The sequence below is a fragment of the Apis cerana genome, linkage group LG12 (assembly GCF_029169275.1).
Source record: "Apis cerana isolate GH-2021 linkage group LG12, AcerK_1.0, whole genome shotgun sequence".
Lineage (NCBI taxonomy): Eukaryota > Metazoa > Arthropoda > Insecta > Hymenoptera > Apidae > Apis > Apis cerana.
Window position 1 is genome coordinate 6560535 of NC_083863.1, and position 16608 is coordinate 6577142.

The window sequence follows — 16608 nt, forward strand, 5'->3', positions numbered from 1 at the left end:
AGAATCGAGGACACCGACACGAGTGAATCAACCCGATTATCATTATCATATTATAATTATTGCAATCAGTATGCGTAATTTCTATTACGACTTTACCTGACCAGTATGCTTATCTAGATACGTGGTGGAGGAAACGACTGTCGATCGTCAGTCGCTCGTACACGTTCAGAGGCCTTCGACACATGAAACGTTGAACGATGTAGTGGAATCGTTGTTGATACAATTGATCAATAGTGAAATAGGTGAACGTTAAGGAAAAAGTGTAAACGATTTTGGAGTGACATGATCGGATTACTGATTATTTTCAAATTTATTTATTAAATGAAAATAATTGAACGATGATTGTAGTAATGTAGTAAGTGAGAAAATATTGGTGATAAAAAAAAAAATGTGTAAATTTGTATACAAGATACAATGAAATATGAATGATTCCTGATTGATCAAAGATATATCTCTTGAGATTAAAAAATGAAAGATTAAAACCGAAAATAAAATCAAATTTATTAATCTACGTTCCAAATAATTTGAAAATCGTTTATTTCGATTTGATTCTCAGAGAAAAGAGAAAAACATGATAACTGATCAAGATAACGATATAGAAAGAACGAAATCCACGGATCCTCTTTTGGAGGCGCTCGATAAATTGGGTTGCGGATCCAACTTTCTATGGATAATATTCATTTTTACGCTCACGCCGACTATATTCAATGGAATGCACTCCATGTCCTATATCTTTATTGCAGAAGTAAGATTAATTCTTTTATCGATAAATGATCCATTGATATTTCCATAGACAACTTTTGTTTTAAAATTAAAATAATATTTCAAATGGTTGCAATTAGAAATTCGATCGATCGACAAAAATATTATTTCTCATAGGTTCCCACGCATTGGTGCGCAATACCAAGTTTGACCGCTGCAAATTGGACAGACGAAGAAATAAGAAATATCTCTTCGTCCGATTCGTGCACGATGTATAATTACGATTACGAGTATTTCGCGCATATTGGATACGAGGAAGCTTTGGATTACAAAATTTCTCACACCCTACCCGAGTCGATCCCTTGTCAATCGAGGAGCTTCGCAAACGATATCGATGGAACTTCTCTAGTTCAAGATGTGAGTATTGGATCGACTATTTTCCTTCTAAGCTGTTCTCATTCTCGTTAAAAATTCTTCTTCGTCCTGTTCGATTCTCAATATTCCAACGACATTCACTACAGCATTCACTGTTAATTTTATAGATATAAAACTCGAAAGATATACAATTTTCTTTATATTGTATATTTGTGTCCCCTTTGAATTCTTTTAAAATTGTCAACAATTTAATCATATCAGGATCATCGGATTGAACTTCGTACCGATTTTATTAACAAATAATTTTTAGTGGGATTTGGTGTGCGAAAAAACAGCTGATCGTTCGAGCACTCACATGGCTTTGTCCCTTGGAAAATTATTGGGCAGTGCTTTTTTCGGGATTGTGGCTGATAAATACGGTCGCAAGATATGTTACGCCGTTGGTATAATAATGTTGATCACGTCGGGTCCAGCCGGTGCTGTTGTACCGTGGTACTGGGCTTTTATAATCTCGAGGCTAATTAATGGTGCCAGTCACGCTGCCATACAGTACTCATCTTTCACGACACGTAAGTTGCACGCGTGTGTTAACGAAATTATGACGTACGTAGCGGTTTAGCGTTAATAAAAAAAAAAATCATTAACACGAAAAGGATATTTTAAGGTATTCTATTTCACGAAATATTTTAATAAAATCTTCAACCTATGTAAGTGCAATTATTCGAGATTATATTTCATTATAATAATGTATAATTTTCAATTGTTTATATTGTACAGTTACAGAAGTAGCAAGCGAAAAACACAGAAGGTGGATGGGAATCGCTTACAATACTGGATACGCTACAGGAATAGTCATTGTACCGGGTATAGCTTATTTGTTACACGAATGGAGACACATTCAATTAGCGATATCTTTGCCGGCTTTGCTTCTGTTAATACATTTATGGTACGTACACAATTATGTAATGTGTTAAAATCATTCGTTGTGAAAAATAATCTTGTCGTTTTTCGAAAAAGAATTCTTCTTTGAAAGATTGAATTGAATTAATTGTTACTTGTAGTTGTTAAATCTGTTAAATCCAAGAATTTAATCTATTCTATCCAATTCTTGGAGAAATTTATTATAATGAATATAAAGATAATTTTATTTTTAGGTTCATGCCGGAATCTCCAAGATGGCTGATAGCGCACAATCGTCGAAAAGAGGCGAAGATCTTGATCGATAAGGCGTCTAAAATAAATCGAATTGAAAAAATGACGGTATCGTTGACGATACAAAAGCAAGAATTGAGAGATACGAATGATATAACGCTTAATCCGAAATTGGCATCAAAGAGCATCGAAGATAAATTGCACAAAAATATCAAAGGATTTCAAGTGCTAATTAGCAACGGTGAATTACGAAAGAGAATTCTTATCACGAATTTTACTTGGATGACTGCATCTCTGACTTATTATGCGTTAGGTAAACACAAGATCAGGCTTTATTCACGATAAAACTTGAAAAATTATTATCTTTTAAAGTTTTGACTGCATTTTTCTTTCATCAAGCAATTGCATTCGTCCTATTTTTTTTTCCTTTTTAGAAATTGTTCTTATCAACGATATGTGTTACATTTCAGCGTTAAACGTGAACAATTTCTCAACAAATCGTTACATTTACGTCCTCGTAATGGGTCTAACCGAAATACCGGCTTACTTGATACCAACTCCTATTCTAATGATAATAGGACGACGCCGTGGAAGTGAGATTTTATACATCGTTGCAGCGCTATGTTTATTGTGCATTCTAGCCATACCGACCAGCGAAACGGATGTGATTATGGTCATATCTTTGATCGGAAGGTTTAGCGCGTCAGCCGCTTATGGCATAGTTATTTTATACAGCTCAGAACTTTTTCCCACGGTAAATGCACCTTCATTCTTTTATACCATGGAATTTCATTCATTTCATTTATTCATTTCATATTTCCGCTAATTTAACAGATCTCTTATTATAATTTTTTCAGATAGTACCATTAAACTCATCTTTACCTTTTTTCAGAATTTATTTATTATTTCTATTCGATCTGTGATATATATATATATATAATCTCTTTAATAATTTTTCAAATTCCATAGAAATTCATATTCAACTTCGTATTTATATCGTATTTTATTTACTTTATATTTATTTCCATGGTATTTTTAATCCATTAATCGACTTCTTACCTAATCTCTTGGACAGATTTTCAGATAAAGCAACTCTAATTAATCTTTTTTTACCATCTTTGAATTATTCTGGAGAACAGGTGTGTAGGAATTCTGCAGTCGGTACCAACTCCGCGATGTCCCATATTGGAAGTGTGGCTGCGCCTTACGTTGCTGATTTATTGGGAGCCGTAATATGGTGGGGGCCAACCACGCTTTGCGGTGGTTTAGCGCTAATAGCAGGTTTGTTGTGCTCGATATTGCCGGAAACACGTGGCAGGCCTTTGGCGAACACAGTAGACGAGGAAGTCACCGAGGGAAGAGAAAACGTGTCTTTCCACAATTGCTGCAAATGATAAAAAACTGATAAAAATCTGGACTCCTCGATACGTACACTGCCGATCAAAAGTTTCAAATCATTAATCGTGCACAGAATAATTCAACAATTTGTAAGGAAAAATCAGAATCGGAATTCCATTGGACTGGATATCTGTGATATTAATTTCGAACTGATAATAAAATTAATGGAAAATTTGATTTTTGATCGATAGTGTATCCACATGTGGTCGCGTTTCATATTGCTTTTATACAAGGTAATATTTTATACAAGTTATACGTTGTTGTGTAGTTTCACTCATTTACAAAGGAATTCGATTTAAATCTGCCAAATATTTTTTACCCAACTGTGTTGCTTTAATTTTGAAATAGAAATAAATTTGTACTGATTTATAATGCACATAGCGATGCGAAAATTCTTTCATTTCCTTTTTCGACGATATTTCATTTCATGTCCAAAGTTATAATATAAGTTATAACATATTATATTTAACCGAACAGTGTTACTCGTTCACAGTGAATAATTCTCTCTTGTTTTTCAAGTGTTATATAATAAGTTAACTATTGTAATTACCGTACTTATCGTGTATATATATATATATATATATATATATATATATATAAGGAAAAAGACAGGCGATTATTTTAATTTGAACATAATTTCCTGTGTTGATAACAATCTTTTGATTTTATTGTATTAGTTTATATAAAACAAACGATATAACGAATAATATCTTGCATATAACGTATTGCAAGATAGTCTCGTGTTGAAAAAAAGCGTATATAAATTCGAAGCATGAAGAATTTACCGTTCATTTATATCTGGTTTATCCTCTATTTTGTAAGAATAGATTATATATATTATTTATAAATTATTGTGTAATTGTAAGATATTGTACTATTCAGGGGCTTCAAAATTTACATGCAAGAAGCATCAATATTTTTCAAGATATTGCAGAGTGCATGGATCGATCAAACATGACAATTCGTAAGTAAAAATATCTTACAAAGTTGAGATTATTATAGTAAAACCACTTCTTAATTTTTAAAATTTATGAAATTCATCTTTTGATTAGGCATATTTGCATTCGCAAAAATTATTTTATAGCTTTTTTAAAAAGAAAAAAAAAAGAAAATGAAGTTTTCATAAATTGCAGATGAATTAACGAAACTTCGTGACTCGTCGGAGGCAAGAATAAAATTAATAAACGAAGAGGAAAGTTTCAGAAGCTATGGCTGTTTCTTAGCTTGCATTTGGCAACAAATTGGCGTGGTAAGACATCCACGCGAATCCACGTGCATCTAATAAATTAACACATTTTCTTCTTTATTTTTACTTTAGATGAATGGCTCCGAATTGAGCACATATAACATAGCAGGGATCATCGAAAAACGATATCACGATGACGAAGATCTTAAAACATATTTTCATAAAATCGCGTTAACGTGCGAAGATGACATCTACAGAAAATGTGAGTAAATTGCATTTATTGTTGCATTTTCATTATCAATCGGTTTAATCGATATTAAAATTATAGAAACGTATTGTCGATGTTTCAGTTTTACACGTGAACGACAAGTGTGACGTCGCTCTTAGTTTCAAATTGTGCATGTTGAAAGCTATGCGTAATTATCCCTGAATCAATTTATATTTTATCTATTTGCACTTGTCTATTACCGCAAAAATTACAGAGGATTAAAAGAATATTTCATTATTCCCACCTTTTATCGCTACCTTTCTCCCTAATAGCGTTCAAATAGGACTAATAGCGACATACGATAAAATTAATCAATCGGAAACGTAGATACAGATTGACACGCGTTCTAGAACAATTAGATTGCACATTCGTCGGATAGTTGCAATTGTTGTTCCTTCGTGCAGTGTCGACAAGTCGCGTACATGTTCGGTAAAAAGTTGAGAAACTCGTCGACCGGGATTTCGAAATCTCAGGTATTAGTAAGGTATCGAACGAAAATATTCATTTTTTTTTATCTGCGCAAATTTTAACTTTTAATTGAAGATTGGATACGAAAAAAAAAAAAAAAGAAAAAGGAAATCTGTATTTTAATTAAAATTTTAAAAAAATGAGAAAGTTGATTATTCGATATTTAACGATTGACTCGAAGAAAAGAATATTTTTCCATTCAGTCTTCAATTCGATCAGATAATAAAAATAATCAATTTTTGCACGTTAATGAGCGTGCAGTTTTGTTTGGCGGAGACTTCTAGTTCTTGGTTCGACATTTGGAATCGCTGTACTTTTATTCTGGTCATGCTACATATTTTTCAATATGTTAAACTACAAGATTATGGATACCAATGCCTTTTCTAAAAGAATAACAAATTACACGTATATTGAAAATATGTCGGAATTTCAACAATCTTTGGATGGAATGATCGAGGAAAGAAAAGTGTTGGCGAGCCCGTATTGCCAGATTAATTCATGCGACACGATAATTTGCATATCCATCCCGATAGAGGCTAATATCGAAAAAGTGGTGTCAACCTATATTGAGAATGATTTTAAGGTACTGAGAGAGATCAATAATGAATTATTTCTAGTTCCGTTTCTATTTTTCGCGTGCATTTGAGTTGGATAAAGGATTTTGTTGCGATTTTGTAGCGGTAATTAATCGGCATTTCGACGAAAAGGAAATGCAAGGAATGACGTGTATTGCGTCATTAAGAAGAATAAACTCGTCGAATATTATACTGTGTTACCGCTATGAAATTGCAACTTGTTTCAATCAGAGGTTTCGCTCGGATAGCGGTGTAATGAAAATATATTTATTATAATCAACGATCCATATTTCTTCTTTTTTTTATTTTATAATTAAAAATTAATTTTCTCTGTTCTCAAGCATTGCGTAACATTGTTAAAATTTCTGGTGCAGGCAAACTGCAAGAATGCGAAGTCGGTGAAATTGTTGATCAAAGATTGCGAATTCTCGGACAACACGCTTCGAAAGAATTGGCTGAGCATCAACTTGTCGATCGATGAGTTAACATTGAACCACTGCTCCCTCAAGGAAATAGAGGACGACGCGTTTGCCTCGTCCATTTTCGAAAAAACGAGCAGGATCATCATCGTCAACAACAAGATCTCTTATTTGCGCAAGGCGATGTTTCGTCACCTCGAAGCATTGCAAGAGCTGAGCATACAAGAGAACATAATCAAGTCGGCCGAATTTAATCTGCTCGAGGAGGTCGCGGGTTCTTTGACCAACCTGGAACTGTGCCAAGCTATCAACGATCGAGAAGTGCTTAAGAACATAACGGGCGCGGGCGAGTTGTTCAAGTTAAAATTGTTATCATTATACGGAAACGTTATATCCAGGATCGACGAGAAATTGTTCGCAGGGGTGTCAAGAATCGAGTCGCTCTTCCTGCACGATTCCAACATCGCGACAGTGTCCCGTGACGTCTTAAAACCGATTTCGTCCGTATTGCTCTTGACATTGAACAGAAACAAGATAACGTCATTGCCAGAGGGACTGTTGGATTCGGCGATCAGCTCCGCTAAATCTTTCCATATATACGTGAAAAATAATCCTTGGCACTGCGATTGCAAGTTAAAATGGATGCAAGACTTCATAGAGGATCATTCGAGCATGATAGACAATCCAACTTGCGACACGCCACCGATGAACGCTGGAAAATCATTCGCTGTAGCGAATTTCTCTTGCGACGAGTCGTCCATTACCATCCCTACCACGATAATAAATAGCTCACCAGGATCTAGCGAACACAGTTGGAATCAAAATAACCGCACTTCGACCCCTCGAATATCTACCACCACCGACAACGACAAAATCATCCGTGTCACTTGTAACGCTACCGACACGTTCCTACAAACTTACAACTCGCGCAAGTTGCAGTCGACAGACGTTCAATTCTACCCCCGATTTCCCAATTTCTACGTCTCCAAGATCCTAGACACCAGCATACTGGTGAACCTTCCCAACCAATCCGGTGTCACTCTGCTCTGGTTCGACAATAATAACGTGTACGACTCTATCAGATGCGCGAAAAATGCGAAACGGTCTTATCTCGTGGAGGATATCGATCCGCAGGCGTCGTACACAGTCTGTTTGCTCGACGATAACGGGAAATTTATATCCCCGTTGAATTGCTTGGCCGTAACTACGAGGGCAGCTTACGAGTCGAGGACCTGGTTGACGAACGCTGACAAAACACTCGTCCTTTCGTTATCGATCGCGTCGTTGCTCCTGCTCTTCTTCGTGGGCGGTTTCCTCTCGTTTCTGCTGATAAGGCGACACCCGACGTTGCTACGAGGCAGCAAACGCGTGATGCTGGTGAAACGTTGGAACGTGGACGCCATCGTGCTTCCCAAAGGTGTCGACGTGAACGAGAAGTGGAAGAGGCGGCGGTCGTACGTGGCCAAGTCGCACGAGGATGGATACGTTACGCCATTGCCACCGATTGGGATTCCTCGACATCTAGCATCTAGAACGAGCTCGCAGAGCGATAGAAATAGTTACGTGTCGCCGATGGAGACGACTGAGACTCAATCGTGTTTGGGTTGGGGGCTGGAGAGACGGAAGTCGATCGCTCCTCCAGTTCCGCCTCATCCTTCCCGCATGATTCCATCCGTTTCACAAACCGATTCCAAATACGAGCGTGGCTACGAAGTATTCACGATCTAATTTAATTTTCGTGATATTCGATACTTATTATTGGACCGCGACCTGTTTTACAAGAATTAAACGATGATCTCGAATCTCGTTTACTTGGGCTTCTTACACGTGCACGTTTCGCAACGCGAGAGCGCGCGATGGTTCAGCGTTTCTCAACGTGGAACGTTTCAACGTTTTGTTGACTTTGCTATTATTATTATTATTCTAGAAGAATGTATAATGAAAAGCATTGTTCGATTGTTGAAAAACGTACGATACAATTACAATAATGTAATCAGAAATAGGAAATATAAGAAAATAGTTATTTTTCCACAGAGATTGGAAAAGTGATCGATGTTTGACGAGCAGAAACAAAGAAATTCGTTTCGTCTTATTGAAAGGTATAATTTTCCACGTAAAAATACGTGACAATCGGAACGGATCCCTCGATGATACACACTCGGTGTCGATCGAAGAAAAATGACCGATCGTTAGTTGAGAAACGCTAAGTCGGCCCTCGTTCTCGCCTCGTCGGATCGACTTTCGTTAAATCTGGCGGACAGCCCAAAGATACGCGTGTCAATGTCAATATTTCAACGATCCCCTATTATAACCAGAATGAAAGAGGTTGCTCTCGATCGATGAAAATAAAAAAAAAAAAAATCTGAATCGGTCGATTCGTTCGATTATCCCTGTATCGTTCCCGTTTGTTGCAAAATTGCAAAATTCCCCAGCCACAATGGCCGATTATTATCATTGGCCGTGTCTGCCGTTTTATTTTTGACGATTAGGTCAGTAGTTCGTAGCCGGTAGATCGTGGAAGGCTCCCGATCTGATTGGCCGAAGGAGGTCGGTCAAGATTCGGTCTCTTCGGGTTCTCTTCTGAGAAGCGGGTGCCAGCCAGGCGAGCTTTTTTACACGCTCGCGAGGCTGGCAATCCACTGCAATCACTCTAAAAGGACGCAATGCCAATATCAAACCGCTGTATTGGATCGACTGGCTCGCAATCGGTATAATCGTTTGCGTTGTTCGCCCACCGTGTGCCGTGGAAATGACCGGTGCTATACGCAACACCGCGTCATCGGCTTTCTACGGCTCCTGCCAATCGCAGTTCCGGATTCGCGTGAGCTTGACATTGCCAAATGATGTAACAAAGTGCTCCATTTCCCCTCCTTTGCGGCAAAACGGCCTCGCGAACTTGGGATGAATCATCGCTGGGTGAAATTTATCTATTTCAATTGTCCTCAATCGCGTTCACTTTCAATTTCCTCGCTTCACTTTGTTAAAAGCAACGACGGAGCAATGATGGATGATGGTTGTGAAACGATGAATTCGATGATTTTGGATCGAACAAAGGGATATTCGAGTATCATTCTTTTCGCGATAAAAATTTCCATGTACATTTGACACGATTCGTTGAATTCGCGATTTCCAAAAAATACAACAAATGTAACAAATTATTTAAAATCTATATTGAAATTGTTCCTCCGCAGTAATGTTGTATCTAGTTTGAGGAACGATTGGAAGAATGTTTCTTTTAATTTTTATTAAGGAGATTTCGATATCGGAATGAATGTGTTATCGGAATATTTAACAAATTCAATTAAGATAAGTAAAGTATCCATCGATTTAAACATCGACGTAGTTTGTCATCGATTTCGTTCAGCCAAAACACTATACGTTTCGCAAAGCGTGAACCGTCAAAGGGTCCCAATTAAGAATCTTTTTATAGTATCTTTAGCTCGACAGATGATTGGTGACTGTTTATCGACGCTAATAAGAATGCGTGATTGCGTCTCTGCAGCTCTACTAATTAATTTACTAAGGCTCAGTGTGACAATTCCATCGGTACAGTAAGAAGCGATTGTTCAAACGGGAACTGTTAATCATTTTACTTCTGTGATAACTTCTGTGATTAAATTTGTTAATATAATATCGTCAAAATGGTAATTATAAAATAAAAAAACTATTTTTTTTGTATTAAATTTAAAGAATATTCGATTGTAATAATACGTAAAGTAAAAAGCGTATTATTATCGATAGTAATTGTTACAATTAACGAGTCTTATTAATAAATACGAAACGATTTTTCTCATTTCTTTTAGGATGAGATTCAACTCAGCAAAGATCAGATCGCACGTGAGTATTTACAATTTTCCAAGAAGAAAGAAAAAAGGAAAAATTATTAAATAAATTTTTCTTTCGAGAGATTTAAAATTAACGACAAAGTTCCTTCTTCTTCTTCTTCTTCTTCTTTTTTTCTTTTTTTTTCTATTCTCAATTTTGCAGAGTTGAAAATGGGTTTCGAAGCGTTCGATCCCGACAAGAAGGGAACAATCACCACTGACACAGTTGGCACCATTTTGAGTATGATGGGGATGAAAATTCCATCCGCGCAACTCAACTCGGTCATCGGTGAATACGATCCATTCGGTATCTATGCTTATCTGAAAATAAGAATTTTGCAAGGATCAACGTACGATCAACGTACAAATCTCGCCAATATCATTCGCTTTTTCGCCCCTCAGGATCCGGGGAAATGAATTTCGAAGAATTTTGTGGCTTAGCCTCCCGATTCATGGAAGAGGACACGGACACAGAGGCAATGCAGCAAGAATTGCGCGAAGCGTTCCGCTTGTACGACAAAGAGGGAAACGGTTACATCACCACCGATGTGTTTAGAGACATCCTTCACGAATTGGATGACGCGTTGTCCCCCGAGGAGTTGGACATGATCATCGATGAGGTGGACGCTGATGGTTCAGGCACGGTTGACTTTGAGGGTACGTGTACAAGTGATTGTTTAAGATTTGTGCAGACAGAATCATGTGATCTGGCAGATGGGGAAAAACGAGAGAAACTTGAGAATATAAATATATATATGTTCATTATCAACGAAACTCGTAGAGATGAAGATGTTGATTCCAAGAAAGTGAAAATAAGAAAATGTCGAATCGTTATCACAATGTTACAATTATTGCTACATCATATCATTCGTCTGCTAGATCAATCCATCAAAAGGATCGTGTTATCTTTTGAAATTACGAATGTAATTCGAGGAATCAAACAAAGATCGTTTCACGATTTCAGAATTCATGGAGGTCATGACAGGCTAAATTATCACCTTGGCACGAGGCGGTCGTCCCTCGTGGTCGGTCGCCACGAGAGGCGCATATATAAACGACGATACCGTCTGCCTTTACTAAACACGTGGAAAACGCGCGATTTATCGAGATAATGTTTTGGCAAAGTATGAAGTTAATGGTTCCGCAGGTGACGTTTCTTGGGATGGTGCTCTTATAATGCAACTGTAAAATATTTATGCGCGGTCGATTTTTGGATCGGCTGAAATGTATTTCTATCTATGTGCCGGAATTAAACGGGAGCCCCTCAAGATCCTCAACGAGGCTATCGCGATTCGTGATAGAAACAAGTTTATATTAACATAAATTGATCGTTTTTTTTTTCTTTTTTTCTTCCGTTGATCGAGATCGAAACGAATTCTCGTTTTGTTCGTTGTGTTTTATCGTTAATCAATCGAGAGAAGATCGTGCGAAACGCGAAGATGCGATTAAATTTCGTGAAAGATTGGAAATATACTTCATATTTTGTTCTCGAAACGACCGTCTGTCACAATACTCATGAACGACATTATAATGATAAAATTGTATAAGTTTAAGTATAAAGTAACTTGAAGTAAAAAAAAAAAAAAAATTATAAAAAGAATGGAAGTACAAAAAAATAGCAAATATAATTCGTGTAATTTATTTGCCCTTCTTTATTTCATTTCATTAATCGTGCAATGATTATTGCCCAATTATTATTATTATTATTTTTTATCAATACTAACAACAAGATCATCGAGAGAACGTAATAGAAAAGAGCAAATGATTCTTCGATCATCTCTTTTAATTAAATCATCCCTTTCCACGTTACGAAAATGACATAAAATGTGCAATATTATTTTGCAACGTCAAGTACAATTAAAATTATACACAAGATATCACTCGACCGGCTCGTGTAGTAACACGTGCGTCCTCGAGAGTCTATAGCAAATATAACTTCGAGATTTCGTGGCTGGTGTGATGATTGTTCACGGATCGAGGGAATTTTCACCAAGAAGAGTTAACAATAAGAAAGATAGGAGACGAGGAAAATGCCAGAAATCGATATCACTTGATATCCCTCCTAAATATCTTAGCTATGGCCTTAGATACTACGCACTTATAATTAGCCATCTAAAAATACGATAGATATGTTTATTACGTCGAATTGTCTCGGAAGATCGCACGATATCCGGCCACGAGCCAATTTCGTCTATTGTAGAGCCATATTGATCGTGAATCGTTCCACTATGGCGGAAATTCCCTGAAGTATTCTTGCGAAACGACCGGTTTTGCACAATATGAGGTATTCTCCTCACTTAGGATGAATTATTGTCAAATAATTGGATAAATTATATTCGCTATACGAAACGAATTTATATTTGAAACATAGAAATAAAGGAATGGAAATTATCGTTTTATACTCGTTGGGCTATCGTAATGAGTAATTTCGGAATATTTTTTACACCTGTTACGTGTATTATATTCCTGTATATATTTTTACACCATTAAATGGTATAAACATTCACAGTCCAGTTATTCCTGTTATATATACGTTCGAAATCTCGCGATAAATATGGTATACCGAGTGATGTAATTTTTTCTTATTGACTTGCAAATGATTGAAATTATATGCTGCATAGAATTAAAGTAAATAACCGATAATGGAGAGCGATAATTCGGTAATTAGTGTTTTTAATTAATATACAAAGATGGAAGGTTTTGTTTGAAATTTATTCAATTTCGGAGTTTTTATAATCACTTTATTAATAATCCCTTGTTACGAAATTGAATAATAAGTAATTGTAAAATACGAGAAAAAGAAATTTCTTGGTAAAGATGTAATGGAAAAAAAATCTAGTCGAGTATAACACTTATTATCGATACGTAGCATTTGAGAATGATATTCGAATCTTTGCATGCTTAAAATATAAATTGAAAAAAATTGATAAAAAAATCACTCACATAGATATCGTGCTAAATCCTTGCGAATAGTATCGGTATAACAATGAAAAATTTGAGTACGTTGCCTCGAATTTTGCACAATTGAAATCCCTGTTTCGCGGAAATTGAGAGTGGGGAGTGTCCTCGATGAATTTGAAAACCACTAGAGTTCCTACGTAGATATTACCCGGTCAATCACGTGCCAGATCATCCTAATGTCCACATAAAACAGAAGTCCACAGCCAGAATCTGGTGCATACCCGGATAAACCGTCGACGGTGTCGTGCGTTAACAGACTCTAAAACCGTACACCTATTGCTACATCATGGTGCGTTTTTATAAATACCGAGCCAATGTAAACATTAACCATTCTCTAAAATCGTCCATTGTAATATTTCTCCGGCACATTTTAATTAAACTTCCATAAACTTTGAAAACATTTCTTTTTAACGTTTGATAAAATGGTTTCAGGATGATCTGACCAAGGATCAAATTGCTCGTAAGTAACATATTGCTCTTTCCCTTCTCTGTAACGATTAATCGTTCATAAATAACATTTATACTTTTATTTTCATTTTCATATCATAGTTTTGAAGAAAGCGTTCGACGCCTTCGATCATGACAAAAAGGGTAGCATCGGTACCGACATGGTGGGCACGATATTGACCATGTTGGGTTACGAGCTTAGCGAGAAGACGTTGAAAGAGATCATCACCGAAGTTGATGAAGATGGTGAGAAAAATAAACTTGAACGCTTAACAAAATCATCGCTGTTTTAATTCTGACTTTCGACCCTTTCGTTATACTCCATTATTATACTAAAAAATAACTCCAAAAATTTCATTTACCTATCGAACAAACAATAGGAGAATTAACAATTAATTTACGAGTTGAATAAATTTCTCCAATTCCCTGTCCAATTAGGATCCGGCCAATTAGAATTCGAAGAGTTCTGCACCCTAGCCGCCCGATTCTTAGTGGAGGAAGATTCGGAGGCTATGCAGCAGGAATTACGCGAGGCATTCCGATTGTACGACAAAGAAGGAAACGGCTACATAACCACCGCAGTATTCCGTGACATTCTTCACGAATTGGACGATAAATTGACGCCGCAAGAGCTGGACATGATGATAGAGGAAATCGATGCCGACGGTTCTGGAACGCTCGACTTCGACGGTAGGCGGTTATCCTAGAAATTTTCATAACACGTCGATTTAATTAACCAATTCGCACGAAAGACAAACGAAAAGGAACACATTCGCGAAAATTGCATAGAGAACGTGGTTTCGCCGTGGTTTGCCAAGAATTCTATCTGATTGAATTAATTAATCGCTTGTCGTGTAGACAACAATTTCAAACAATTCGAGCCATACGAATGTTAAATTTTTTTTTTTTAACCAACGTTACGAGTTCCAAATGTTCTCTGAAATGTTTATTTCGTTAGTGTGATTGTATATTTTTATGTCGTAGCTATGCGTTTCCGCAATTTCAACATCGTTGCAGACACGACGGTGTTTCATGAATTCTAATTTTTGGTTTCAGAATTTATGGAAGTTATGACCGGTGGTGACGATTAAATTGCATAGCGAGTTGATCAGGATGGACAGGGCTACGATTAAGCGCGACGACGATGATTGACACGAGTGCTGTTTCGTATACTAAGCGCAAATACTTCGATTGGTGTGGTTGAACACACGATCGAAATTTGGGAAAACGTCGCTTTCGAACATGTAATTGAAGATGAAATTAACACGAGGACGATTGTTAACAATTATTAATGAGAACAAAGTGAAATTCACATTACTCGATTATTAAACGGAACATTTTATCGTATAACTTGAATAATATCGCCGAGAGCGAAAGTTAATGAGCAAGAGAGTCGTGATTCGACGCCTGAATAACTGCAATCGAGTGTGCGCTTGAGGTATGCGGCAGCAAAGGCAGCGTGAAACCACCAAAGAAACCATCGATAAATGTCAAAGATGATAATTAAAAAGAGTCTATGCATCATCGAATTTTTTATTCGCTTGTTCGCGTATACTTCATTCGATGAAGATAATTTAATTGTCCACGATTGAATAACATGTGAAGAAAAATCAGAAGAAATAAAATTACCTTTTTATACGAAGAATTCTTTTTTTTGTCGATGAGGATCACGCAAAAAGATCGACAAATTCTATTACCTACTAGAATCCTCCTTCATTTTTTTTTTGTATACCTCGAATATAAATCGAATTTTCTACGATTCAAAATCAAAAACTGTATAATCTGTAACTGGAAAATTTTAACTCTCCTTCGTCGAGACTCGTCCATAGATTAATACTCGTTTCAATACTGATGCAACTCGTTCACTCGACACGTATTCGTTGGCGTATGCGATTTACACGTTTAAATCGTACGTGTCGTTCAAAAGCAGTGGTTATAAATCGAGAGTTAAATCGACGACGAATTAAGGAAACACATCCGGAAGATAAACGAACATTCTTGGCACCCGTTCATCGTGTCTACAAGCGCATAATCTAATTTTCCGTTCACTCTTACGAAAAGTGCACGTGAGTTAGGATTTTGATAAACGCCCCCTACGTGTCCACGTCATCCTATATTTTTCCTATCCTAAGTTCGGTTTATTTGCCTAACACCGTCTGGTTGCCATAACGTTGTCGATCGTCGCATCCTCTTCCTCGTTCGAGCAACACGCGCGTTTCCCAAGCGTTTCTTTATTTAGCGATTTTGTGCCGGTTATCGTGTTACAAGATAATTTCAAAATCTTCCACGTCGAGAGGAAGAGCAAACGCGTCAGAGGAACGCACAACGCGCTGAGAACGATACGTGTGTGAAGCGAGCTATTGTGTCATCGCGATCGGGAAACATTAGAACGTAGAAGAAGAATTTCGTAAATTATATTAATCGGTGAATGCTCGCCTCGAATGATTTATCGTCGAAGAACGATCTATCTGTGAAGTTAACGTACATCGGCGCTCTGTGTATCCACCAGCCAAATTTTCTAAATGTCAAGTGGGCCGTCAAGGAGCTTGGACAGGTGATTGGATCCACGTAGATGATCGGTTACGCATGGTTGGCCGGTTTACCATCGCGATAAATAGCCGCCGAATTTACGAGGAAATAATATTCTTTTCACACCTGAATTTTCTCGCCTCGGCTGTAATTTATTTGCTCGGGCTGTTTATCTCCATCCTCTTATTAAGCGTTTGAAATTTGATTTATATTCTGCGGAGGAAAAGATTACATCTTGCTTGGAATACTTAATATTTCTTTTTAGAAAGGTGAGTCTATAATTAACCGTAATTTACATAAAATT

General features: G+C 36.9%; 5 protein-coding genes across 8 annotated transcripts; all 5 read left to right on the forward strand.

Annotated features, from left to right (window-relative positions):
• The first annotated feature begins 39 nt into the window (after positions 1-39).
• Positions 40-4000, forward strand: LOC108003851 (organic cation transporter protein). Its single transcript, XM_017066388.3, has 7 exons — positions 40-745; positions 880-1119; positions 1388-1646; positions 1855-2023; positions 2232-2542; positions 2700-2983; positions 3369-4000. Exons 1-7 carry the CDS (start codon positions 572-574, stop codon positions 3621-3623), a joined length of 1692 nt encoding a protein of 563 aa, XP_016921877.2. The 5' UTR covers positions 40-571; the 3' UTR covers positions 3624-4000.
• Positions 3804-5660, forward strand: LOC108003853 (uncharacterized). Of its 3 annotated transcripts, none has more exons than XM_062082665.1 (5): positions 3804-3860; positions 4510-4591; positions 4761-4876; positions 4946-5075; positions 5164-5660. In XM_062082665.1, exons 1-5 carry the CDS (start codon positions 3828-3830, stop codon positions 5241-5243), a joined length of 441 nt encoding a protein of 146 aa, XP_061938649.1. In that variant the 5' UTR covers positions 3804-3827; the 3' UTR covers positions 5244-5660. The 3 variants fall into 3 exon arrangements, with proteins under 3 accessions (XP_061938649.1, XP_061938651.1, XP_016921879.2); XM_062082667.1 differs by lacking the exon at positions 3804-3860 and adding an exon at positions 4179-4444 and having other exon boundaries at positions 5142-5318; XM_017066390.3 differs by lacking the exon at positions 3804-3860 and adding an exon at positions 4199-4444.
• On the forward strand, positions 5164-8910 carry LOC108003850 (leucine-rich repeat transmembrane protein FLRT3-like). The gene is made up of 3 exons (XM_017066387.3): positions 5164-5565; positions 5811-6132; positions 6499-8910. The coding sequence occupies exons 1-3, from the start codon at positions 5504-5506 to the stop codon at positions 8269-8271; spliced, it is 2157 nt and encodes a 718-aa protein (XP_016921876.2). The 5' UTR covers positions 5164-5503; the 3' UTR covers positions 8272-8910.
• LOC108003852 (troponin C, isoallergen Bla g 6.0201-like) lies at positions 8794-11995 on the forward strand. Of its 2 annotated transcripts, XM_017066389.3 has the most exons (5): positions 8794-10187; positions 10347-10380; positions 10531-10674; positions 10770-11024; positions 11332-11995. In XM_017066389.3, the coding sequence occupies exons 1-5, from the start codon at positions 10185-10187 to the stop codon at positions 11355-11357; spliced, it is 462 nt and encodes a 153-aa protein (XP_016921878.1). In that variant the 5' UTR covers positions 8794-10184; the 3' UTR covers positions 11358-11995. The 2 variants fall into 2 exon arrangements, with proteins under 2 accessions (XP_016921878.1, XP_061938647.1); XM_062082663.1 differs by having other exon boundaries at positions 10770-11995.
• A 1395-nt stretch (positions 11996-13390) lies between these two features.
• Positions 13391-15417, forward strand: LOC108003860 (troponin C, isoallergen Bla g 6.0201). Its single transcript, XM_017066401.3, has 5 exons — positions 13391-13617; positions 13761-13788; positions 13878-14021; positions 14214-14465; positions 14832-15417. Exons 1-5 carry the CDS (start codon positions 13615-13617, stop codon positions 14864-14866), a joined length of 462 nt encoding a protein of 153 aa, XP_016921890.1. The 5' UTR covers positions 13391-13614; the 3' UTR covers positions 14867-15417.
• The last annotated feature ends 1191 nt before the right edge of the window (positions 15418-16608 follow it).